The sequence below is a fragment of the Protopterus annectens genome, chromosome 11.part0 (genome assembly GCF_019279795.1).
Source record: "Protopterus annectens isolate FY-2018-M chromosome 11.part0, PAN1.0, whole genome shotgun sequence".
In the NCBI taxonomy this organism is placed as follows: Eukaryota; Metazoa; Chordata; order Ceratodontiformes; family Protopteridae; genus Protopterus; species Protopterus annectens.
Window position 1 is genome coordinate 177,553,895 of NC_056745.1, and position 27,691 is coordinate 177,581,585.

Genomic DNA, 27,691 nt, shown 5'->3' on the forward strand with positions numbered 1-27,691 from the left:
ACTGAATAACTAATTCCAATAGACAACAGAGTTTCACACACAGTAAATATGAAAATAATACTGTAGGATAGATCTCACGTTGATTTTAGAAAACCTATAACTAACTGTGTAGTTTCCTGACTGTCTGAAGATTAACTGTCCTTATCTAATTTAAATAACTCAGCAAGGCAAGATTATACTCTTACTTTTGCAAAGCAAGATGAGGAATTATGTCCACACTCCAGGCTGCTGTCTGTCCTCAGCCACTGGAACAACTACTCTGAAAACACCTGGACTACTACTGCTGAACAGCAACTGAATGAAAAACTGAACAACTGACTCAGAACCTGCTTTTATTGCACTTTTTTTAAGTAACAGAAAGCTGCTATGATAATACTATTCTCTCACATCAGACTTTGAAAAGTAAACAGAGAGCCGCAGTGAATATTCTTTTCTCACATCTCTGGCAAGCAGTGGCATCACATCTAAGCCATTTGTCTCTAGAATAAGATGCATTCAGAATTCTCTTAAAAAAACATGCCACTCTATTTCTTTTGGGATAGAAAAGAAATAGACTGGCATATTCTCATCATATCAAACATAGGAACAAGGGGGTTAAAATTTCCAGAGACTAAAACTTATATAAAGGCCTCTATAATTAAAATAGTGATGAATTGGATAAATCCTAGATACTCTTCCAATTCGAAACAGTTACACTACATTTTACTAATGAATGAAAATTATTTATCAAAGAATGCTTTGGTAACTGACAAAGATAACAAGATAGGGCACTATTTAAGTTTAAATTTACAGTATAGTACAACAAATTAACTAAACTAACACTAATAAACAATATTTTTGATGTGTTTAGAAAATTCATTAACACAAATTTAAATATAAAACTGTGGCATAGATTTTTAATACCATTTACTATTACAAGGGATTTCCCTGATAAAATGAGATTTTTGGTTTATGAGAAAATAATAACCTATTTTGTTGGTTGCAATGCATTAAAAACCAGCAAGCTTTGAACACACAAAGTATATTGTCAACCTATGGCTTATCCCCTAATGACTGGTTGGTTCTTCAGAGTGTCACAGCATATACTAAGGATCTGTGTAGAATAATCCATAACTCATCCTTCAAAACTGTACTAAAAATTATAAACTGGATTTTTGGAATTCTATAATAATATCAATGGTAAGAATGAATTATCATATCTATGTAACACTTTAATTGTCTATAAGACGGCTCCTAAAGAGTCTTACTGGCTATACCTAACTAAAGGGTTTCAAGTATCATTATCAATGGAAGATAAAACAAACATTTTATTTTCAGTTAAACTAACGTCTTACTCACAATTCTGGAGGATTTTTCCTTGGAAATTTCTACACAGATCCTTTTTGACACCTGAAAAACACTCAAAAATGAACCCTTCAAACAGCAAGTTATGTTGGAGATGTCATCTGTCCACTAATGCTGACTGGTCTCATATTTTTTATGACTGTACTAATATTAAACCATATTGGAATGAGATTAACAAATTTATTCAAGCTATCTATACGGATATATTTGTTTTGACAAAGTCTTTAATTTTATTGAATGTTGTTAATAGTAATAATATGAAGAAAGATGACCTGTATTTGTTGTGGGCAATGTTAGCAATAGCCAGAAAATGTATAGCTAGACGATGGAACTCTAATGTAGCACTTACGATGGAGGAATTCCTATCATCACTGAGGAAATGCATACTAATGGAGCAAAGAACTAAAGAGTTAACAACTTTTCCTAAGCCATTGGTTAATAGTCCATGGAGGAAAGTTTTGAATTTGATGGATAGCCTACAGATGGAACCAAACTCTTCCTATCATAGTTTATACATTAACTTATTATTTAACAACAAATGTTTTATTTTGAATACTTTTTGTCAGGCTGAATGTAAATCCTGTAAATAGTTATTGAATGTTATGAATGTTTTAAATTATTGTGTTATTTTATCAAAATAAATATCATTTGAGTAAAAAAAAAAAAAGAAATGTACGTTTGGTCAGCCAGAAGAACACTGTTTGATATTCAAACAACTTGCATAAATTACAGTGAGAATCAAAAGATGGAAACTTATTTACAGAATTATAGCTCGTCATGCTGGCATATGTAACACAGGGTAATTTACAATTATTTACAATTATTTACAATTATTTTCAAAACTTCAGGAAGTCATGTTAGCCCAGATAACAATATCTGATATTCTCACAAGTAGCTTTTTATGTTTTCATTGAATGTTTTATTTTTAATGCTGATTTTAACAGCAGGGGAAAACTACTTTTGCTACTTGAAATATTTCAACACAAATTGACTGATTTACTTCTGGCTAGTTGGTAGAGATTTTGCTATGGATAACATCCTGGCTTTTGGTCCAGATAAAGAAATACATGATTCAAGGTTTAAGGCAGTGTTTCGGACCATTAAAATTCTGGTTTAGATAAATGCTGCTTTAGTAAAACACAGCTCCAGTACTTCGGCCTCAACATAAGTGTCAGTGGGAATCAAACCAAATACAAACAAGGACACATCAACAGCCAAGTTACAAATTCTGTCTTATGTGATTGAGCCAGGTCAAACCATTGGCATGATTATCTACTGAGGTAAGTTTGTACTAGGCCTGTCAGCTGTGATTTGACATTTAACAGACTTACTAAAGACAAAAAGAAAAATGTACCTTTGTGAATCATGCTCAATTTTAAGTATTCATCAAAGTGAAAGAAATATTAACAATAGTCACAGTGCTGCCATACTATGACGTCACTAAACCAACAAAAGGAAGTGTAGATGCTAGTAGCTTCGGCACTGACAGAGTGTATCATGCAAGTGTATAAGTAAGGGAGAAACTTTCCATATGTTTATTAGAGCTCAAGAGTTTCCAACTCCAGATTGACCACAAGCCATTAGTTCCACTATTTTTTTCTTATGACTTAGATTAACTACCACAGAGTTGCCAAATAAAGACTGTAATTATGAATAAAGCAGATCAATACTAGAGTGTCTAATGTGCCTGGAAAACAAGTAACATTTGCAGACATGTTATCTAGAAATCCTTTACATGACAAACTATTATCTGATGCCAAAAAAAAAATGTTGCCACATATGACCACAGCATAATGATGACTAGACCAGTGATTACCAAGAGGTAAGTCTAAGCAAGCTATCCAACATGGTGAAGAACTGCACACTGTTAAACGTGTGAGAAATGGTGAGACAAATCATTGGACCCAAACTGAACAGCTAATGCATAAGAACTACAGAGTGCAATTATTTGAACATAATAACCTCTTGTTATATCAAGGCAGAGACATAGTACCCTCATCAAAGAGAACGGAAGTGCTAAAACAAATACACAAAGGTCATCAGGATCTCACCAGATGTCAAGAAAGTGTCAAATGTCAGCATGGTGCCTAAATACTAATCAATATATATTAAACATAGTGTCCAAGAGGCAGTTCCCCATAGTTCATAAACTGTTGCAGAGACAAGAGCCACTAATACCATCAGCCTTACCCCATCATGCATGGCAAAAGATAGCTGCTGACATATGTGAGGTCAAAGGCAAAAACTACTCATAGTTGTAGAGTATAACTCTAATGACATTGAAATAATCCATGTACAAACAAGCACTAACCAACAAATAGGTTCAAAACAATGTACTAAAGTCATGGTCTACCTACCGAACTAGTTACAGACTATAGTATATAGTCTATCATATGGGAGTTATAACAGTGTTTTGCTGACATTGGTTTCAGCTATACAACATCAAGTCACTATATGCAATCAAAACATGAAACTGAGAAAGTAGTGCAGACTGCCAAAAATATAATTAACAAACAAATCATCACCAAACTCTCATGGTATATAGAACTACTCCACATTGTCACAGTGAAGTAAGTCCTTCACAGCTAATGCTTGGAAGACAAATATGAACTAATGTGCCATTGCTTGAATCGAAATTCATAGTAATGTTATTCCAAATAATGCTTTTTGTATGTTTTTCTCCACAATGCCCACTGACTGACCATCAAGACTTCTCAGTGGTACAGAAGCCCATTTGTTACCTGTCAGTAAGGAACATCCACTGATCCATCATAGTTAGAGCCTGAGTGGCGGGACCATCATCCTGGCAGGCAACAGGCATTGCTTGTGCTGTCAGTGTCATCTCAGCCTTGATAGCATTTTCCGTTAATGTCCTGACTTCTGTGTCCAGTGGTAACATGCACACCTGCATCACTGCAGAGACTTCCAGTGCTCCCAATATGTCTTTGCATGCACACTCCTTCATATGTGGGACTGTAGATATCATCAATGCACACTCCTACATATGTGGGACTGTAGATATCATCAATGCACACTCCTTCATATGTGGGACTGTAGATATCATCACACACTCCTTCATATGTGGGACTGTAGATATCATCAATGCACACTCCTTCATATGTGGGACTGTAGATATCATCAATGCACACTCCTTCATATGTGGGACTGTAGATATCATCAATGCACACTCCTTCATATGTGGGACTGTAGATATCATCAGTGCACACTCCTTCATATGTGGGACTGTAGATATCATCAATGCACACTCCTTCATATGTGGGACTGTAGATATCATCACTGGCTTGGGCAACCACAGTGCATGGCCCCTCCATAGAACATCCCTTTGTTTGGTGTTTGTGAGGCCTCCATCCCATGACACTGGAGCTCCTGGCATAGCTAATCATGAATTCCTCTCCCAACCCACAGGATAGGCACTAGTCATCTTCCATGCAAGCCCAGTGAATCACTTAAACTGCTACCTGCACTTAGGCTGCCTGGTCAGTAGTCAGGGCTTTATCCCTTTAAACCAACAGACTGGTTTAATCTGAACAATGTAATCAAACAACATACCTAAAAAGCCAAAGCTTCATACAAAATGTTTTATGGCTGTTGCCATTCTTTGCATCCACTACCTGCCTGCAACCAGGCAGAACTGTCCATTTGAACTCAGAAGAGAAGAAAAACAAGTGTTGCTGTGCAGAAAACTGAGTCACAATCCTATGTGGTGCAAACAAAGACAGTATCATGCTTAAATAAAAGTCCTACCCAATTGTTTTCTGGTGGGTGTCAACTTGAACGTAGATTTCCAGAGAAACAGTCAAACTATTCTGAGCTGAAAATACTTATATTAACATCCAATAGATATGCACCTTTGCCAACAAAAATGTCTCCCTCAACCAAGAATTTGTGACAAGAGAGGACGTTTGAGTTTGGGGATTCATAGACCCTTCACAAAAAATAAATAAATAAATAAATACAAATTTCATAATTGTTTTATTACTGTTAGCTGGACTGTTATCTTGATGTAATAATCATCAGAACAATTTGTTTTCAATAAACTTTGTGGGACCCATTAGGGTAAACAGTAAATGTGTAGATTGGAGGCACGGCAGTAATTGCTGTGCTTTGTATTGATAGCTCTAGGAAATATTTTACGTTTTAGTACGTTTTGTCCTCTTTTCTCATGCTTGTGTCTTATAGTACTTTTATTATGTTCTTACTAGGAAGTGTACTAGTTATAGTCAGCTATATACCCGTGGATGGCTAAAACCCAAAGGTATTCTGAAATGACGAGTGACTTAAAGATGTCATTGGCAAAATTAGTATCGTGTGAGATATTTGCCTGATTTCAATAGTTGATTTTAATTTTTTTATACAGTATATCTGACAATATGATGGATTAAGTTTAATAAGGTCTGATATGTTTGTCTGTGCAGGTGGGGGAGTATTTTACTGGCATTATTGAAACGTCCACTGTCCACTTTGAAACAAATTACATGGATAAATAAGACAGTTTATTCTGGACCCTGCTATATGCTGGGTGTAATGTACTGAGTATTCAACCCTGTTTTCCTTTCATGATGTTTTGCAGCTTGTTTTATTGTAGGCCAAGCTCATGGTCAAGCGATCTGGCAGTATGCATTTGTGACTGACACGTAAATGAATATTTACATAGTGGACAAACTGCAAATGTGGTTCCTTTGTAAAGGACAGTTTGCTGTATCCTTCCCTTCTAAATCCACAGGCTCTCGCTGGAGTAATATCACTGTGTGCCTGATTGATGCAAGTATTACACTGGTGTGCTGACTGCAAAGTGCTGCTTAAATATATAGGAAGGAAGGAATGTAATACATGACCAAGAAGTTTTTTGAAAAAGTGTCAATGTTCTTTTGACAATTACTTCGGGTTTATGAAACACTAACAAAACAAAGCTTTACTCTTTGCATTTTACATATGTATGATGTTTCTGTTAATTTTCAAAACAGACCATTTGGGTAGAATGTTGAAGTATATCTGTGGTAACTGCTCTACCGTACTTTATTTGTTGCATTTTTATTCCAAGTTGTGTGGCATGCAGTAGTTTGAAAATCACCCTGTCAAACCAAATCAGTTGTGCTCAAAAGTCAAAACCTGTTGTCCTATGGATGGAAATGCAGATGTCCTTAAATAAAAGGAATGCTATGGGAATGCAGTGCTCTAGAGATACTAATTTAAATGGTTAACCTTCCCCACCTTTCCTCCAGATTTCCATTCACTATCCCCATGCTGTTCAAGTAAATTAAAATGCTTAAAAATGTTTTAACATTTACAACAGAACTGGGTCCAAGTACCATATTAGTTTTCTCCTAAATATGAAAACAGAAGTGAAGATTAGTGCAGGTTTTGATTTTCCTTGAAGTAAGAGAAGCATATTAATTCCATTACAGTTTCAACAAGGTAGAGGTTATTGTTTAATTTTTAATTAAGTGTAAGGTTTGCCTGGAAATTCCCATTACACTTGAATTGAAAAATGTATTATTTGACATAATTTATTTACTTTAAAAAACATATATTTTTTTTGTCCCACAGTTGAGTGAAGAACTTAAGCAACATTTGAACCTGACCATGACTGAAAACTATGCCCAGCCTGGAAAGGATGACATCAACCGCTCTGTCGACAAGCTTCAGCAAGATGTAAGAAAACTTTTTTTTAATACTACAGCCCTATCATAGATAGCCATAGTTATATAAATATATATACACATACAGTGGATATAAAAAGTTTACGCACCCCTGTTAGAATGGTTTTTGTGATATAAAAAATGAGACCACAATAAATCATTTCAAATCTTTTCCCACCTTTAATTAGTGACCTATAACCTGTACAATTCAATTGAAAAACAAAGAAATCTGTTAGAGGAAAAAAATATAAAAAATAAAAAACGTAAAATACGCTGGTTGCATGTGTGCACACCCTTAAACTAATACTTTGTTGTGTATGCATACCCTTAAAGTAATACTTTGTTGAAGTACCTTTTGATTTAATTACAGCATTCAGTCATCTTGGGTAGGAGTCTATCAGCATGGCACATCTTGATTTGGCAATATTTGTCCACTCCTCCTTGCAAAAGCGCTCCAAATCTGTCAGATTGTGAGGGCATCTCTTGTGCACAGCCCTTTTCAGGTCACTGCACAGATTTTCTTTTGGATTTAGGTCTGGGCTCTGGCTACGCCATTCCAAAACTTTAATTTTCTTCTGGTGAATCCAATATTTTCCTGATTTGGATGTATGCTTTGGGTTATTGTTGTGTTGAAAGGTGAAATTCCTCTTCATATTTTTAGCAGATGCCCGAAGGTTTTGGGCCTAAAGTGACTAGCAATTGGAACTGTTCATTATTCCCTCCAGCTTGACTAAAGCCCCAGTTCCAGCTGAAGAAAAGCAACCCCAAAGCATGATACTGCCACCACCATGCTTCATCATGGGAATGGTGTTTTTCTGGTGATGCAAAGTGTTGTTTTTGCGCCAAATGTACCTTTTGAAATTGTGGCCAAAAAATTGAACCTTGGTCTCATCAGACCATAACACATTTTCCCTCATGAGAAAGAGACTTGGGACTTGGGAGACGATGTATTGTTTTGCAAATTTTAGCAGGGCCTGGATGTTTTTCTGTGTAAGAACAGGCTTCCGTCTTGCAACCCTACCTCATAGTCCAGACATATGGAAAATACAGGAGATTGTTGTCACATGTAGTACACAACCAGTACTTGTCAGAAATCCCTGCAGCTCCTTCAATGTTGCTGTAGGTCCCTTGTCAGCCTCCATGACTAATTTTCATCTTGTGTTTTTATCAATTTTGGAGGGATGAACAGTTCTTTGCAACGTCACTGTTGTCCCATATTTTCTCCACATTTTGAGACTGTCTTCACTGTGTTCCATGGTATATCCAATGCTTTATACATTTTTTGTACCCTTCTGACTGATACCATTCAACAATGAGATCTCTTTGTTGCTTTGTGAGCTCTCTGCGAACCATGGCTTTTGCTGTAGCAGGCAACTGAGTAAATGTCAGGAAAATCCTACTAGGCAGCTGAACTTTATTTGGGGTTAATCGGAGTCTCTTTAATTGATGGCAGGTGTGTTCTGAAAAAGACTGAATGCTGTAATTAAATGAAAAGGTGCTTCAACAAAGTATTAGTTCAAGGGTGTGCACACTCATGCAACCAGCATATTGTTCGTTTTTTTTTTTCCATTTTTCCCCTAACATATTTGTTTGTTTTTTCAATTGAATTGTACAGGTTATAGGTCACATTAAAGGTGGGAAATATTTTGAAATGGTTTATTGTGGTTTCATTTTTTTATATCACAAAAACCTGGTATTTTAACAGGGATGTGTAAACTTTTTATATCCACTGTATGTGTGTGTATATATAAAGATAGATAGATATATACAGTTGTATACAGTAGTATCTTAAAGACCCCTGAGTAAGCTGTGCAGTGAGAGAGAAGGTGTAAATGTCTGGTGGTTAGGAGATAAGAGGGGTTAATATTAAGTAATGTTATTTGATGCATGACAGTGGCATTTGGCCATTTCCTTGAGATGAACTATTAACTGTGATTTACCATAATTTAAAAGATGTATCCTGGGTAGTCCCCTGCTGTAATATATGTTACACCTCCTAAATACTTTAATTTAAAAATTGTAAGAATTTTTCTGCAGTCAGACATTCCCACATGCACTATGCATACAAGCTTGCATTTGTGCAGATTTTTTGACATACAGTCTAACTCATGATATCTTAAATTCCTATGACCTACCTATCTGGCAGGGAGCAATCTGTCAAAAGGCTGTCATCCTCCTCAACTTTTCATCCCATCTCCACTGGTGTTCCCCAAGGCTCCATCTTGGGACCCCTTTTATTTAACATCTTCACCAATGATCTTTACACCTCATGCAAAAAACCCTCCCTTATTCACTATGCTAGTGACTCCACTTATATCCACCTCAAGTAACATTCCTGAACTACACTCCCTGACCCAACAAGCCCTACTATCCACTGAACAATGGCTCTCTCACAACCTACTGATCCTAAATCCCAAAAAGACCAAACTCCTACTTTTCCTTCCACGTTCTCTTTCACATCACAAAACCTCCTTTTTTATTACATCTTTTAACAATACAACTATCCAACCTGACACCCACACAAAATTCCTAGGGGTCATTATCGATGACAAACTAAAGTTCACCCTACACATACTCCAGTGTATAAAAAAAAAAACAAATCAGAAACTAGGTCCGCTATATCGGAAGAAAAAATTCCTAATCCCTGAATCTAGACTTACCCTGAGTCAGGCACTCTTCCTCCCCTCCCTCTTATATGCCGCCCCAGTTCTTACCAATATCCAGGCCTCCACTCTAAACAAACTCCAACAGACTTACCATAAAATAGCCAGATTCATTACTAACTCCCCATACAACTCACACCACTGCATTTCTTTAAACTCTCTTCAATGACTTGAACTTCCCCAATTTCTGCTATCTTATCAATTCCATATGCTACACTCTATTCTTTATAAAAACTCCTTCTGTCCATCTCTATCTTCCTTAGTCCCTATCTACATCCCATCCCGGACCCTCCGTACTTCTAACCAACAATTACTTGATGTCTACCACCCAAAAAGGTCAGTAGGCAAACTACTCTACAAACACTCCCTTGCCCATGCTTGGAACAAACTTCCCCTTGACTTATGTTCAATCTCCCACACCTCACACTTTAAAAATGAACTAAAAGCTTATTTTCTCAATTCCAGGACCTGCCCTTGCCATGACCCCACCTAGTCATCCTTCCCTTTATGTACCCTCAAAAGGTCCATACTTAATACCTCATTACACCACTCTCTCCATTGTGTCTACTATGCATTTGCATAATTTTATACAAACAAAATTTTTTTTTGTTGACCTATTGAACTATATCAATGTAAAATTGTGTTACTAAGCTTCTTTTTAATGCAACTTTAACTTTATGCATGTAACCCAACATATGTGAATCTTTTTGCTATAACTGCTATTATATCAATATTGTTTAAAATTGTACTTGTTTAAAAATGTACTACTGGAAGTTTTCTCCTCGAGTCTCCACTGAAAATGGGCCACAAGCCCAGTTGGACAAACCCGGTTAACAAATGTCAATAAGTAAATAAATAAGTAAATAACATATCAAAATTTACTCAAACTTGTATTGAATCTTGTTAGTTTTGGATGGCTTTGTTGTTTTACTGCCATATATGTAACAGTAGCTTCTAACAGATTATTTTGTTTAATCATCCTTTCTTTGTTAACCATTCCAGTAACACTCTCACAGTGCTCAGATAATTATGCTGTACAATGGAGGCATTACTTAAAGGCACAATTATGTAACCGGGCAAGTATAGCCCATCAGATTTACAACACTGAGAAAATACTAAACCTATTTACAAGAGGGACTATATCTGTAGTAAAATATAACAGAAGCTGTACTCCACACTTATTTTGTTATTCTTCTTTCTTACAGGCTTATTTTAACAGTGAAACCATGTCATCTCACAGGGGCATTAGTCGTAGCAACACTGTTGTTGATTGTATAACCCCTTGTATCACCACAGAACCTTGCATATGACCAGCTAATGTAATAGTCAAACTGTTCCTCTTCGCGAGACAATCTAAACACACAGAAACTATCCTTCAATGCATACTTGGATTTCATTGATTTTATAGGCTTTCATATGCAAGAGCATTCTGTCTTCTCCTTAGAAAGAAAATGTTTAATCTACACTCTGCCTGTCTGTGACTTCTTTGTCATTCCTTGTGTGTGAGTGTGTGTGTCTGTCTGTCTGTCTGCCTGTCTGTGTGTATCTGAGTTCTTCATCCTTGGAAAGCAATCATTGTGGCAGCTTGTCGAAACATTTCACTTTAAGAGTTTCTGATGAGTATTTAATGTAGCTGTGCTCTTGCCTTTGGCATGGTGTTCACATCTGTACAAACTGTGTTATTCATCATCATTGTATGTAGTTTTTTTTCTTTTTGCTGAAACAGATTAGCCATAAAAGCTTGCTGCAGTTACATGACTGTGTGTGTGTGGGGGGGGGGGTGCATTTGTTTATGTATATATATATATATATATATATATATATATATATATATATATATATAAAATGAATTTTGTGAAGAGCAGGCATCCTCTAAGTAGATGTGATATAGCAGCACTCCACCATAGTTAATTTGTTTATTTGTTTTCAGTTGCTAAAAGCCGAAGTTGGGAAAGTCTGTTGTCAATAGAAACCAATAATACAAAAACATAGAATAGACAAAATGAATGCCAAACAAGCTTACACAATAAGTTAAAATATTAAAACACTATAGAAAAGGTAATGTAGAATGTAACATCAGGATTTATGTGCTTTATGTGGGTTGTCATTTTAAAATTTTGTTGTTTGGCATTCATTTTGCCTAGTCTATGTTTCTGTGTAGAAGAAAGGTTTAACTTGTAACACCTGTCTAAAACTATTTTAGAATGATTTACTCTGTATGCACAAAGACATAATAAATACTGTCCTTCTTACACAAGTCAAGGACAGTAGTTGACAAAACATGCTAACAAGTATAAAGGCTGAATTTCAAGCCTTAGAATTGTTGTTTGTAATTCTATGTAACCCTGAATATGATGCAAAGAGTATATCTATAAATGGCTGAAGTAAAATTTCCTGGGTATCAGTTGCCCAAACCATAGGATTCTGAGAGAAAACAGCAATAATCACTGTTGGTTTCTATATGTGCAGTGCCAATAATTGCTTTGTTTTAGGAGATGTTTCCCCCTTTCAAGTTGGTATGACCATGGCAATGGTATTTGTAAGTTTGGGGGTGTTAGGGTCTTGTCCTCCAGATCAAGGGGTACGGGGAGGGATAAGCTTGCCCCTTGGAAAAAAAAAACAATTTTAACTGAGTTTTTCAACCTCATGAGTTGCAGGCATTAGTTTTCGAAGAATTAGTTCCTTAGCATTCTGAAATTTGTAATTCCTCAGTAGTACTAATGTCGACTTCAATATTTTGTTTTCTTTTTAACTTATTTATTTATTTATTTATTTATTTATTTATTTAAATTTGTTGACCGGGAGTATCACTGTAATGTGATAGTAAAATAAATTGTTACATGTAATTGTCAAAAAGAATTAAGTTTCACCTATGCTTTGAATTAATACATAGAGAAATTCTGAGATGTTTGATTTCTGTTTGACAAATAGTACTTATTCTTTTAAAAAGAAGATGACATAAACTGTAGTGCAGAAATCACTGTACTGAAGTTTCATCTTGGTACATCGGCCATGAAAATTCATCAGTGGAAAGTCTCACATGGTATCCAAAAAGATTATGGTGGAGGTGTAAGTGGTGGAGGTGTGAGGACCATTATGAGGACCTATACTGTGAAGTCATCGAGTGATACCCTAACTATCCTAACTAACTAAACAGGTGAAAGTCATTTTCTTTAACTAGCACATATTTGTACAACATCTGACTCCACAGTAAGACTGTTATTGTTCATTCTGTTAGACAAAGTACCTAGCTGGCCTGACTTCTTGGCCATTTTTGCTGTTCTATTGTCACTTGAGTTTAACTGTGCAGGTGCTGGTTTATAGGTACCCTTATTAATTCTCAGGTACACAAACTACTACAGCTGGCATGTCACTGTAGAACAGATGCAGTACCTTGTGAGCTTTGTGATATTTGCTGTGCTGCATAGTTCACCATCTGCTATACTAGGTAGTTGTTCTACTAGTCTAGCTGCTTGTGGACATTGCAGCATATGTGTTATTTGCTGTTGCTGCATCACTTTTTGCCACTAAGCAGACATGGCCTTATGTTATTTCTTGTCCTGGCTACTGTTATTGTCCTACACTTCCTATGCATCTTGTGTAGCACTTGGTATATTACCCTGCTTCTGTTTATGATGAAGCTCTTTGTGGCCCCCACACTGCTCAGTGTTGTTACATAGTCTTTGGCAGATAACATTATGGGCCATGGTTCCATGCCACCTCTTGTTCTGTCATATGTTGTTGTCCAGCACCCCCTACCAGTTTTGTGGTATGTAAGTTGATTGGCTTCTACACACCCTTTTATGTTTATGTTTTACATATAAGCTATTGTGCTCTGTATATCCTTTCTATTTTTATGTTTACATGTAACTGACTCCTGTAGCATCTGTGCAATGTTTGTAATTCTGATTCTTTTATTTCAAGTCATCCCAATATCACCTTACAGACTCCTGACAGATCTTGTGACTTAACCATTATACCTCAACCTACATCAGAACATCAATGATACCTGCCAGCAGGACTATTTTGGGAATGTGATCATTCAATTGATAGCCCTTTCAGTGAGTGCTAAGCAATCAAAGAAATTTTGGTGAAACAATGTTCACTGCCAGTGGAGTTTTCTAGGTTTTTTTCTTTGCAGTGTTGTGTGGCCTCAGAGTAGGTACATTTAAATTCAGGGGTACAGATGGCATTCTCCCTCAAGGGGGTTGCAGGAGGGATGCCTGCAAGGTTTACTGAAAGTTGATTTGGCTTATTGATTGACTGACACTCAAAGAAAACGTCAAAAGATCAGCATGAATCCATTATTTCTCAACCTAACATAACCTTATCCACTGATATAAACTTTTCTACATATTAAAGAAAGTAACACCCTTGCAATCTTGAGAACTAGGTTGATGAGTGAATGGGTGATCCTACATTCATGCCTGGAGTAAGTGGTGTTGACCTTCTTATTGGGAGTTGTGGCTAATCTTCTTGATAGCTTCCTGCCAGAAACGTAGTGTGAACTTATGAACCTATGTTTAGTCTTCCTCTGAATATCAAAGCATCTCCCTAACTGCCTTCAGAGTCAACCTCAGTGTTTGGGGGAAGAAGCCACAAATTTATGGCTGATGTTAATCTGACTTATACGAAAAAAGGAACAGTATGTGAGTAAGAGAGAGTGAATGCAACCAAAATTTTTAAAGTAAATTTTTAGTTTGGCATACTCCTTTCTCACATCTGGTTACTTGTTTTTTGATGTTAATCTGAATTATCTTCTGTCAAGAAGAAACAAGTCTGCCGTTATCACATCGTGGGTAATATTGCTAAGCTTCTTGCTAATTATCTAGCTGTTAAGTTTAATATAAACATATGAACCTATGAATTAAGACACATAAAGAGCTGTACAAAATGACTAGTGTTTGCTTTCTGTAACTCATAGTGCACATATGCAAAAAAGAAATTTAGCATCACAAGCCCAGGTGGAAGGGTGCTGTGTTTTCACACGTAGGCTTGATGTCTTTAGTTGTGCAAGACGGGTTTGCATGTGATATCTGCGTTCAGGATCTATGCTCGCAATGCATGCAAGTGAGTGAATGATAAATGCATTATACTGGCCTTTGAAGCTGGCCATTAAGTTGAAAGAAGGCTGAAGTTAAAGAACTATATTAGGGGGCTGAGAAGTGGGGGGTTATGTAATATATCTTGAATTGTGGAGCTGATACCAGCATACCAGCAGGTAAAACGTTAGATCTGATATTTGAAATGCATTTCAGTGGATTTAGTGTTGGGTTTTCCTCTCATAGACTTCCTAGCTTGACTGTTTTGTGCTGACTTGCACAGGTGCAAACTGTTGGTTTAAGTAGTAACAGTTGCTTTCATGAAAATAAGACAAATGTCAAAAAGATTTTCTATTGAGGCAGCATGCGTATTTGAACTTTGTGCTGTATTAGATGTTCATATTTGCAAGGTAACAGTTTTATTGCTGTCAAAGCTGACCACAACTAACACTGTCATTATATGCCAGTGAGTGATTGATGATGCACTGATAAAGCCTTGAATCTGTGGTTGGATACAGCAGAGTTTTAGTGTTACTGTCTCTTGTCAATGCAAATTGGAAATCTAGCAAACGTATGCATAAAGTTATGAGCACTGCTAAAAGTTTAAACTTTAGAAAGTTATTCTGCAGTGCTAATTTATTTTATCACTCATATATTTTTGATTTTTCTGCATCTAGGAATTAAAACTGTTAAAGTGGCCACTGTCACTTTAGAAATCTGTACTTACTTTAAAATAGTTTCAGCTGTTTGCAAACATGTCTGACAGGATGTGGTAGCAACGTTTTTTTTTTATCAAGAGCAAAATGGCATACTTTGCTCCCCTGTTGATAATTTCTTAATTTTTGCCAATCATTTGTATAAACATTTCAAAAGTTAAACATCTTTCAAGAACTATCACTCAGAAACTGTGTCCATGCAAATAAGTTTGGGTCCTATGATCTTATAAAAAGAAGTTACTTGTCACTTCTGTTCTCTGTTCCCAAAGGTCATGTCATCATGGAAACCAGTGGTGTTGCAACCTGTTGTCTTTCAGTGTGTTTTTTTTTCCCCACAAAGGTTTTCATAAGACCAAGTGGTCACTGGTAACATAAAATAAATACGATTTAAATGTAAATTGTTTAGTCTGGTGACATTCTGTTTCAAATTATGGCCATTTAATCTTAGGAAAAGTATTTTGAGAATAAAAATTGAAAGGCACTGTGCTAGCCATACGAGTTTATAGAAGAAAAAATTACCATGCCACCCTTAACCTGGACTACTTAATATATAGTTTTCTGCAAGTTAGCATTCCTGGAAAATAGTAATCAAATAGACTAGGGTTCACCAGTGGTTCTGCCTGACAGCATAGGGCTATCTAGCCCAGCCCAAGCTGCCCCTTTAGTATTTTATAGTAACATATGGGGAACTATACCCATTGTTTGTTTTGCTGTGCCTTGCAGTAATCCTGAGGACCAGTGGGGGGTATATCTCCATGGGGTATCTCCATGTCAAGATTTTATCTTGAACAAGGTGCTCTCTGCCTGCCACATATCTGATTTATTTTATTTATTCCCATAGGGAGTCTTTTGGGTGATGATCCTATCATTCCCAAACCCCTATTAATAGGTTTAAGTCTAGGTTAAGTCTCCGCCCTTGTGACTTCTGACAATCTTTTTTTTTTTGGGTGAAACATATTCATCAAATCTGGGTTTGACATGGGCCTTGTATGTAGCAAAAGGTCACCTCTGAAGCTGCTGCAGTGTGGTCGGAGAATGGGGCAATGCATACATTATTGGTACAATGATGGTGATGATGATGTGAGACGTAGGAGACTATGACCTCCTGATGAGAATCCCTTCATGATAAGGTGGGCAATGAAGGCTGAAGGGTCTTCCTAACTACTTGCTCCATGGGTGTGTCGAATGACAGACTACTATCAACCTGGTCCCCAGGTGTCCCTCTTCTTCTTCTGTGTGCAGTGGATTTTGCCACTTTGGTAGCTAGAGGTAACCTTGTTTTTTTAAAGGGTGACTATGCATTTTTTTGGCATTTAACTTTAGGAAGGCCATCTGGCTGCACCAGTTATCCGCTTCTGGACCCTTCTGAAGGATATCTGTGTCCAGATGTGTTTTCTATATGGGCACCAGTTTGCAGTCATGCAAACTTTTTTGTCTACATAACCCCTCCTGTGTTTTGTTGTACTGGAAAAGTAGATGCCAACATCAATGGCTGGTTTTTGGAAAAAAAAAAAAAAACCAAGTTTAAAAGGCAATGATCTGCTTGACAAAGCAAAAACTGGGATGGGGAAAAGTCTGCAAATTCCTATGTCTTTATTTATGAGGGTCCATATATGATCCTCTCATGGCTTTGCAGATAAGGCTTGTCAAGCTAATGGGCCGTAATTTATAAACAATTTCCATCCATCATATAACAGCACAGCATATCGGTGTGCATTCTGTCACAGTGCTGTAATAACTCCACCATGAATAGCAATCTGGTAACCTATAAGCAGTAGAACACCTTTTTTAACATCTTTATTGAATTATCACTTGTGATGAACACGTTTTTTCATGCAAAGCCAAATAAATACAAAAATCCTTATCGGGTGATATGGCTAGCAGCAGTGCATATACATAAGGCTTTAATGATTACTGCAAGCTATTCTAATCCTACAACTACATGCAACCATTGTCCCAAATAATATAAAGCAAAATATTTCCCTTACCTGCTTCTCTCTGTCAGGTATTGGAGAATAAACAAATAAATGAATGTGTGAATGAAGGATGTACATCACTGTGCCTTCCTTCAAATGTGTATAATTTGTATACAAGCAGAATGCACTTCAGAACTCAATCTGCTGTCTGCTCATGGGTGATTATAATTTAGTAAAACAATGTTCCCTTTATTTTACATAAAAATTGCACATCCATGCAATGGCAGTCTGCTGAAACACAGTATAGCAGTAATTCATACAGTTGTCATTTAGATGATTGAGAAATACAGTGATCGTGCAAACATGAAGCTTATACAGCTGATCAAATGTCTGCTGGTGACATATTGCCATCTTTTTTTTCTGTGCAAGTTTCTGGAACAGTGTGGAGTGGAAACTTAGCCCTTTCCCCGTTATAGTGTCCTCTCAGCGTTAGCATATGCAATTAGCATAGGGTGTGGGGTGGTGGGTGACTTCTCTATTGCAAAAACAGTGTTTTTTGTGTTCCATTTTATATAAATATATATATTTTCTGCACTTTTTTGTGCCCTGCTCCTACCCCTCTGGAGAAATACATTCACTACTCATAGGTTCATAGGTTCATAGGTAGGTATTAGGCTATTGGCCCTAGGGCCTATATATGCCTAGCCAAACAGTACCCTGGCTTTTGCCACCCAAGAAAATAATTTTCCTGTGCCCCTGTCAAGCAGAGCCACAGAAGTGATCCCCGAGGTGAATTTCCTATCTCCCATCCAGTCATCAAGATTTTTCTTGAAGAGTGCTAATGAGGAGCTTTGTTTGATATAGATAGGTAGTTTGTTCCAGAGTATGGGAAGTCTCTGAGACAGGAATCTATCCCTCCAGCATATTCTGTTTATTGTGGTGACAAGGTTTAGGTCCCTAGAGCGTGTAGCTCAGAGGGATTGGGATTTCTTTATGTGGAGCATGTCCAACAGCTCTGGGTTTGTCATAGCTTTGTATGTTAGGCAGAGATCGCCTCTGAGTAGGTGATATGTAACAGAGTAAAGCTGGAGTTTTCTGAGACAGTCTGAGTAGGGCATCTGTTTGAGGCTTGTAATCCTCTTTGTCAGGTATTTCTGTGGCCTTTCCAGTTGTTGTAGATGTCTTGTGAGGTACATACCAAAAGGGGCGTTGTACTCTATAATGGGTCTAATGAGTGATGAGTAGAGGGGAACAATGACCTCTTTTTCCTGGATGAGAAACCTTTTGTGATGAGGTGTGCCACGTAGAAGTATTTCCTGACTACTGTGGCAATATGATTATCAAAGGAGAGACTACTGTCCACCTGTGTCCCAAGGTCTCTTATCACACTTTCGGTGTTAAGTAGACTACCGCCTATGTGGTAGTTGATGGGTACAGAGTTTTTACCAAAAGGGATGACAATGCACTTTTTGGCATTGAGCTTGAGGCCATGGCTTTGACACCAGGCATCTGTCTCAGTGAGGCCCTTTTGTAGGATGTCCACATCGTTAGGAGATTTGATTATGGCTCCTAGTTTGCAGTCATCTGTGAGCTTTGTTAGCCAAAGACCTTCTGTGTTAGCCTGTACTTCAGAGAAGTAGATACCAAACAGGAGAGGACCTAGGACGGAACCCTGTGGTACTCCACTTGTCACTGGTCTGAAGTTGGATTTAGAGTCTGCTACTTTCACAGTTTGTGTTCGGTCAGTGAGCCAGTTGGCAACCCATCTTGTGACATAGGGATTTATACCTAGTTTAGTGAGTTTGTCGATAATTCCAGAGTGGGGGATGGTGTCAAAAGCCTTGTCGAGATCTAGATAGGCTGTGTGTACCACCTTACCCTCATCTACAGCTTTGGTGACCGCTTCAATGAAGTCTTTCATGTTTAGAAGACATGATCTGCCTTTTACAAACCCAAACTGGGTAGGGTCCAGAGTTTGGAGATTGCCAATGTCATTGTTTATAAGTTCCATGATGATATGCTCCATAGCCTGGCAGACCAGGCTCATCAGGCTAATGGGGCGGTAGTTCCAACAACACCTCTCAACCTCTTGACACAAGAAATCTGGGCAAAGGCAAAATTGATGGGAGGACAAAGCCCCAAAATTAAGGACAATTTTTAAATATTGCTCTTAATAAACTTAGAAAGTTGCTGGAATTATAGGTGTTGCATTCTTATGCATTTTCTAAATAATTTGAAGTCTGAAACTCAAGTGTCTGTTATTGGTTAGTGACTTCACTCCTCAATGACCTTCCAGAAAAAGCACAGATTTTATGAGGAACCGACCAAAGATAAGAGGTAAAGGTCTGGACAGTTGAGAGGTATGTGTTCTGCTCCCACCCCCACCCCCACCAGGTACTGAGGCCACTAACTGACCTCAAGCTGTGTTGTCTGCAGCTACGTTTCTCTCTCTATGCCAAAAGAGCTGCCCTGGACATATACAAAGTTGAAAACAGTGCAATATGTGGAAAAGTGTGTCGAAATTCATCCATGGCCTGGCTGGACTTACCCATGTGCCCACTAGGGAATAATAATGAATGTCTGTCTGAGTTTTATGCATACCTGGAGTGCTTGTGGAAAGTAAGAATAGTATTACATATATTGTATTGCATATGCTATACTGTATGTTTCTCACCTTTAAATCAGGACAATGTTTCAATGCAGTCATGTTACTTACTATATAATATGATGTGTAACTAGAAATTAAGAGAATTAATTGGTTTGCCAGTACTGATAGTGCAGTTTTAAGGGTATCCTTCAATTATCCTTTAGGCCATCTTGGGAGAGAATTTGGCTGAGTGTCCAGAGAACAGGTTGTCTGCTCTGACACATGTGTGTTATGATAGTGAAGGTCAACGAGGCTGAGAAATCATTGACATTGCAATTTTGTGACAGGTGGTTCAGAGGAGTAAGGAGCAAGTAAAGAGCTGCATCCTCTAGTCCAGGGTTTGATTCCCTCAACTGCCATTGCCTTACTGTGAGACTCTAAGCAAGTCATTTAATCCGACAGCACTCCTGGGCTGAGTCTGGAAACCTCCAGGGAGATCAGTGCCCTACTGTGATTAAATACAAATAAAATAAATTGCTGATGACAGAAAGCATACAGCAAGACACTATTCCATTGTTACTTGTCACAAGCAGTCCTATAAAATGAGAGTGTATCTATCATTGTGTCATTGTGACAACTAAAACATGTTCAGTGGGCCAGGTTAACCAGAACTCTGTGTGTAAAAGAAGTTCAAGCTAGACTGTGCCTGGAGGATGTTGACAGATGGGCAGTGCAGTCCCAACATTTGTGAACAAAGTCACCCATTGGGTGATTATTAACAGGGCAGGAAGCTTTATTGCCATCAGCAAGATTACTATAGTGACCATCAGCCATTGGGGTACAGTCTGTCTGGAGAGGGGGCAATGCAGAGCCAAGATAATCCTTCTGTAGGAGGTAAAGGAACAGAGACTGCTAGAGTAAAACTACAGATCAGAAGGAATTACTGAAATGGATGATTCTGGGACAAAATGAAAGAGTAATACCAGTGTCTCTTTTCTGTTTAGTTTAAGTGCTGTGGCAGCAACAGTTCAGAAGACTGGCACTATAGTACCTACATAATGTCTGAGGAATCGGGAGACAGACTGGTACCAGACAGCTGCTGTAAATCACAAACTCCCAGCTGTGGAAGAAGAGATCACCCTTCAAACATCTACAAAGTAGAGGTAAACAAAACTAAATGGACTTGTATCAAAGTTACAGAAAATACTTCTGCCCCTGTCAGTGTAGCTATATATTTTTGCATGTAAATAGTTTGCTTTAGCATTGCAGTGCATGCATTTTTTTTTCTATTGACAGTTTTATTCAACTCAGAAAAGTAATATATAGCACTAGCAGTAATAACCATCTAATAAAGTATGCTTTGTAGGATAAACATATAAGTACAATGACAAAAGAGAGGGAAAATAAGAACCTTTCTCATTGTCACAGCCTAGAGCACTGAGTCTGAGAACATGAAGAGAGAAAGGTTGCAAACTTCCTGTAGTTGATGTTTTACCATAATGGGAGTGCCTAAGTTATGCACTGACTGAACTGTGAAGTTGGGAAATGGCAATGCAAATTTTGCTTTTGTTTTCCACATTCTCCCTCTTGTATGAGTTTGTACAGGCTTGAAGACGTTGATAGTGTGAATGCTTAACACCATTGAAGAAATAATTGTGTTTGTGTATTTTCTGATCTTTGGAGTGTTGCTGCTTTGAGATTGCAGGCTGCCAGTACTTTAGCCATCTTGTTTAGATTAATAATGTCAGAGCAATGGCATATGCTTAGTCATAATAAACTTGAGCAAAAAGCTAATTTTAAAAAAGTCATATTTAATCCTAGTATTTTATAGTGGACAAGAAAGTGGCATAGACACATACTTCTCAACCGGGAAACATCAAAAATCTGGACAAGGCCCATGAAAAATAGGTACAAATCTGTACATTGATTAACATATAATTTGCATACATAATTATGTAACCCCACCCACTCCGATGGAATTGTGGGATACCAACGTTCAAGCTCAAATGGAAGAACAGACAACCAAAATATGGCACCAGAGTCCCCCTGCAGCCATTCCAATGTCCCATTACCTGGCTATTTCTCCCCATTTACCATAAACACTAATGTATCCATACTGCTTTACTTCTACAATGATTATTTGGATTTTATTTTTACATTTTTCAGCACAATGCACAAACACTAACAAATATCTGCTAAACAAAGCAATACTGTCTCACAATGAAAATAGACTTGGCATTAAAACTTCTCTGCCCTTGAAACTCACATTCATTGAAACAGCATTGAAACCCACACCACATCCAATGAAAATGCATCTGGCCAGTGGTGGATAAAGATTATCTTTGGGCTGTTTTCAAATCATTGGCCCCTTGCACACAAAACAAGAAACATACATGTGTTCTTTTCTTTGATACACCTTCCTGACTTTATTAAATTATATTCCTTGTATAATACAGCACACTTGTTAGAGTGCATTTTAAATTTGTTGTTTGAATATTTTTCCAGTAGGCTGTACTGTAGGCAATGAAACAAAATGCATGAACCAATAATGACAAAACTCCCCAATTCAGAACATTTCCATCATAAAAGTCTACTTCCACACCCACACTATAAATAGAATGACAGTATTGTAAGCCATAGGCATCTTGCACAGCTTCTCACACTTATTTTCAATTTTTTTTTTTTTGGTTGGGTGGGGGGGGACAAAAGGCCAGAAACCAGGGACACATTTTAAATATTGTTTGTATAATTTTGGAAAGCTGCTAGAATAAAATGTTGTGTTTCCACCATGCATTTCACTGGCAAGTCTTGAACTCAGGTCCCTGTACACTACAGTCAGATCAACATACTACTATGGCAAATCAGCAGTTTCAGAAAGATAGGAAGACTGAAACTTAAATGACTATCATTTAGTAAATTCAGTTCTCACTTTTAACCATAGCTCTCAGCCTCTTAGCACAAAAAACCTGGACAAAGTTTATGTTTACTAGTAGCCAATCTAAAGCCTATAACTTCATTTCTGCAGTCAAACAGAAAAAGAGGTCTTGGGAAAGTTACTTAACTATCACAAATTGTCATATGTGTTATTGCTTTGACAGGAATTGTCATGATTAGCTGAAATAAATGAAGTACGGGGGGGTCAAAAAACTTGCACAAGGTGTCATGGTAGGCCAGTGATTGACAAGCCTGTTCTACAACAAGCTGGTGTAACATCTATATTATAACTATACTATATTATAAGTATACTATTTAATAACTATACTATAGTATAACTATACTATATTATAATGCTGTCTTCTCTTCTCTGTCATTAATTATACCCCTGTTATTAACTATACTTGTACAGAGACACATACCTATTGAAAATGCTGACATATGCCACACACTGTTGCCAATTAAAATATGTTTATTTGTATACAGAGCCTAGATTTAATCTGTACAGCACTAAAAATATTGAGTAACATTTACAGATCATATTGCCTTAAAAACATGGATAATAAAAGTAAGAAAGCTGGCAGATCCCTACTTGCATTGCAAAAAGAGTATATAAAACCTGTGGTATATGCAAAATGAAGTGGATGCAAAACAAGCCACTTCTGTTATCAGATACCCATTATTTGGAGGGCTAACTACATGCTTTTCCACCACATGTAACTTCAGGTTGCAGATGCTTTACAATAAGTGATGTGCAAATGTAATATTCTCCTTTGAGTGAACAAAAAATGTAAAAAGAGTAGCTCATATAGTATAATAAAGTTATGATTTTAGATACATAGAGCAATGCTTCTTTTAAACGCTCTTCCTTTTCATTTAATAATAGGAATTCCTTTGACTGAAAACAAGTCCATTCAGCCATGTGGATAAATGAAGGACTCGGTTAAAGCAACTGTAGCATGCTAGTCTAGAATCAATGCTTGTGTATTATGTAAACCAATCTCAGCAGGCAAGATTATTATACTTATATAAATATACTTCAATTGTGGAATGAATACACAAAGAGTGGACAAGGTTTACAAATACATGCTTCCAAAAAACAGATCACTTTAACCAAGGACTACAACTAACAAAGTTCCAGTGTGGTGCATAATATGAGGACTGGAGCAGCATTTATTTAAAACATGAGTCCTCTAGTATTTCTTTAATAAGGAAACATACTTCTAAATGCCATGGAAGAAGCCTTCTTGTATAAACCATTGCAAGGGAAAATTGTTACTTGACACCATTTGTAGAGAGAATTTTAAATTAATTTTATAACACAAAACATTAATGCATTGTATCAGCTACCTATCAACAGAATTATTAATGAATAGAAGAGAAGCGCTGCCCAAAGACCATTCCGTTTTTGTTAATAAAAAACATGAAAAAACATTAAATCACTGTGACAAACTTCAACATGACGTTTTCAGACACTGACCCTTTTCCTCACTCCCAACGAGCCACAACGATTACTTTAATGTGATCCGGCTCATCCTGTCATTTGCTTCCTTCTGCCAGTTACTTTCCATAACCATCAAACTTCTATCTGCTAAGTATGGATCACTACCAAACACACACACACACACACACACACACACACACACACACACACACACACACACACACACACACACACACACCCACATTAGCTTCCAGGGAAGACTGATAAAATTTGTGCGCACAGTTATTTATTTATTTATTTATTTATTTATTTATTCATTCATTTATTGCATTCTTAACCAGGTAGACCCTTTTTATCCACAACCCAGGCCAAGAAGACAAGGACAGCAAAAATATTCATAACAAAGAATGCAAGTTGAGTTTGCAATAAAATATGATAATTTCAAAGCCTGGGTATTAATACAGTAAGAGCGATTCCTGCGCTAGTATCAGGGGTTCTGACAATTTGGATAAGAAGATTACAAATTCTGTAGGCAAATGTTAATCTATGGCAGCACTCTGCAAATGGCTACTTCTGTGTGTGCACTAAATGGCAAAGAATGGTGCAGATTAGCTCCTAGATATTTATGGGTTATTGTAATTGGCAGTGTTATATTTATGGGGATAGAGATAATGGTAATAATATCAGAGGCATTTTTACAACATTTTCAGGTTCTAACAATATTATAAGTAATTTTGAGGTCCTGCCAATATTTAACCAGTTTCAGATGTGTATGAAGTTCTGTTGTAAGGCCTTAGTCATGGTACTTTCATGTGGACCAGCATGTGCAATGACAATGTCGTCTGCATAAAGAATGCTGTTAAGTTGTGGAAGATTCCATGGCAGATCATCCAAAAAATAATGAGAGCAAAAAGGGTCCTAGTACATAACCCTGAGGGTAGCAGGGCAGTTACAGTTTGAAATTGTAGTCCTTTTACTGTGAATGTTCTGCCAATAAAGTAGTTTTTAAACCAAGTGCTAGTTTCCTTGGAAAATCTAGTCTGTTAACCTCTACAGAAGAGGTGTCTGTCCCAGTGCCTCAAATACATGTTTTACGTCAAGGAAAACAGCATAATTTGGTAGTGCGTGGTCCACATTGCCACACACATGATTAGTGAGACAGTACAGAGTAGGGATTGTAATTTACCTAGCATGGAACCCATGCTTCCCACCGACCAAATTATCATGTTTACTGAAACAGTCCAACATTTAGTTCAAGATTTTTTGGGGGGAAATTTTGCAGTTGGACAAAGATTGAAAATTGCTATAAATTGCTATAAAGTCTGAGGCTGATGATGGTTGATAGAACATTGGCCAGTAGGACAGTGAGATCATGTCTGAAGTCGTTTGGAATTATACCAGTAGTGAGAGAGAGAAGAGAAAGAGAGAGAGACAGGCTGTAGATAAAGATGCAAGGTTGACATAACATTTGTCTACCCAGTTTTAGTGACTTTCTGTGCATGGTGTGAAAATATTGTACAAAATTTTACTCTAGGTCTTCTACTAGTTCAGAGATATCCTATTTGGTGATATTTGTAAAATAGAAAAGGTGATACTGAAGGTATGTGTGCAGTGAGTAACAGGGCAGAACCTGTGGCAGGTTAAAAAACAGAGGTTAGGTTCTGATTAGATTTAGACTTGTGCCACTGTCTGCCAGTTCAGTGAACTGATAAGAGTTTGGTAGTGTGTGGAATTTATTTTTATATAGGCCAGTCTAGCTGATGTTTGTGTTACCAACAATTATAAGTTTATGCTGACTAGCATGTCTGCTAATTTGGTGTAGTAACATATGCAAAACAGAGAATGTTGCAGGAGGAGGAGGAATGTAAATGACCGCAGTAATTACTTTTGCATGATGCTGTAGTGTAGCCTGTATAGAGTTGTTTGGTTGAGTACCCTTAGTGTGGTCAATTTTGGCTACAGCCCTTGAACAGAAACACCCCTCCCATACAAGCACTTAGTCTGTTGTTGATAAAGATGGACTATTTTGCCAGAGTAGAGCTAGGAACAGAGCCAGATAATGGTCAAATGGGACCCAAGGCAGTGTAATGGACCAGCCCCCCCCAGCCATTCTAGTGCCCCATTATTTGGCCATCTCTCCCCAGTTACATTAACACAGTTCACACCTATCGTGTGAATCCTGTTTTCTTTTTTACTTTTACAATGATTACAGAGATTTAGATTTAATTTTAAAACTTTTATTTCAGATTTTATTGCACAAACACTGATGGTCATTTGCTAAACAAAATAGTCTCGCATTCAAAATAGATTTAGCATGGGCAACAGTAAACTTCTCTTCCCTTGAAAGTCACATTCATTGAAAATGCACTAAATCCAGCATTGGATAAATACTAGGCAATCAGTCTGAACACTATTTCAATAACAAGAGTAGAATCAAACCCTGTACCTTGTATCTGTGAGTGGAAGATCTTAACCATTATGCCAAAACCCATTCCCCATTGAAAAAAATGCACTGAAAATCATATGCATTGAAAATACATCAGACCAGTGGTGGATTAACAATACCTTGGTCCCTAGGCTGTTTTCAAACCATGGGCTCCCTGCCCACTTCTTAGGACCATGTGTAAATGCATGTGTTGTTTGATTCACCTTATTGATTATTTTAAATGATATTTCTTGTTTAATGCAACAACATTTGTTAGAGCATATTTTAAATTTGTAGATTTGAACATTTTTCCATTAAGCAGTGAAACAAAAGGTATGAACCAATAATAACAAAAATATCCATTTCATAACATTTCAACCTTAAAAGACTACTCAAACCGCCATCATTTAATCCACCAATATCTGTACTCCTCAATTACAGACTCTTTATTGACTGTGTACACAACTCATGTCTGAATGTGATAGAAAAAGGCCATAAGTAAAATATTCCAATTTGCTTTACACAAGTGCACACTAGTCATGCAAAGAAAGGCTGATTTGTTCTGCAAAGACAGACTAATGACCTTTTAACTTTATCAGCTCAGCAGAGTCAGTCATTTTTATCAACAGACATCTCCCAAACCAAGTCATTTTTATCCACAGCCACCCCCCCAAACCCAGTCATTTTTATCCACAGATACCCACAAACCCAGCAGTTATAGCTACATTGTTGGCCCCATCCTTCTCAGATGTCTGTGTCAAAAAGAATAAATAATAGCAATAATAATTACCAAATTCACATTTCAGATTTGCTCCACACAAAAACACAGTAACCAAAGTATTCCAACACACAAATGCATACTAGTCATGCAAAGCCAGATTAAAGACTGTTTAAAAATGACCAGATGAAAAGACCATAAGACACGTTCATCCACAGAGATCCTCCACCCCCACCAGCAGT

At 37.2% G+C, this 27,691-nt stretch overlaps 1 protein-coding gene across 3 annotated transcripts in view; it reads left to right on the forward strand.

Moving 5' to 3' along the window:
• The window catches only part of TSPAN11 (tetraspanin 11), a 1,665,259-nt gene that overhangs the window by 1,265,272 nt on the left and 372,296 nt on the right, over positions 1-27,691 (forward strand). For all 3 annotated transcript variants that reach the window (XM_044087577.1, XM_044087575.1, XM_044087576.1), the window contains exons 5-6: positions 6,913-7,017; positions 20,933-21,091. In XM_044087577.1, coding sequence (XP_043943512.1) covers positions 6,913-7,017; positions 20,933-21,091 — 264 coding nt within the window. The remainder of the gene's footprint in view (positions 1-6,912; positions 7,018-20,932; positions 21,092-27,691) is intronic.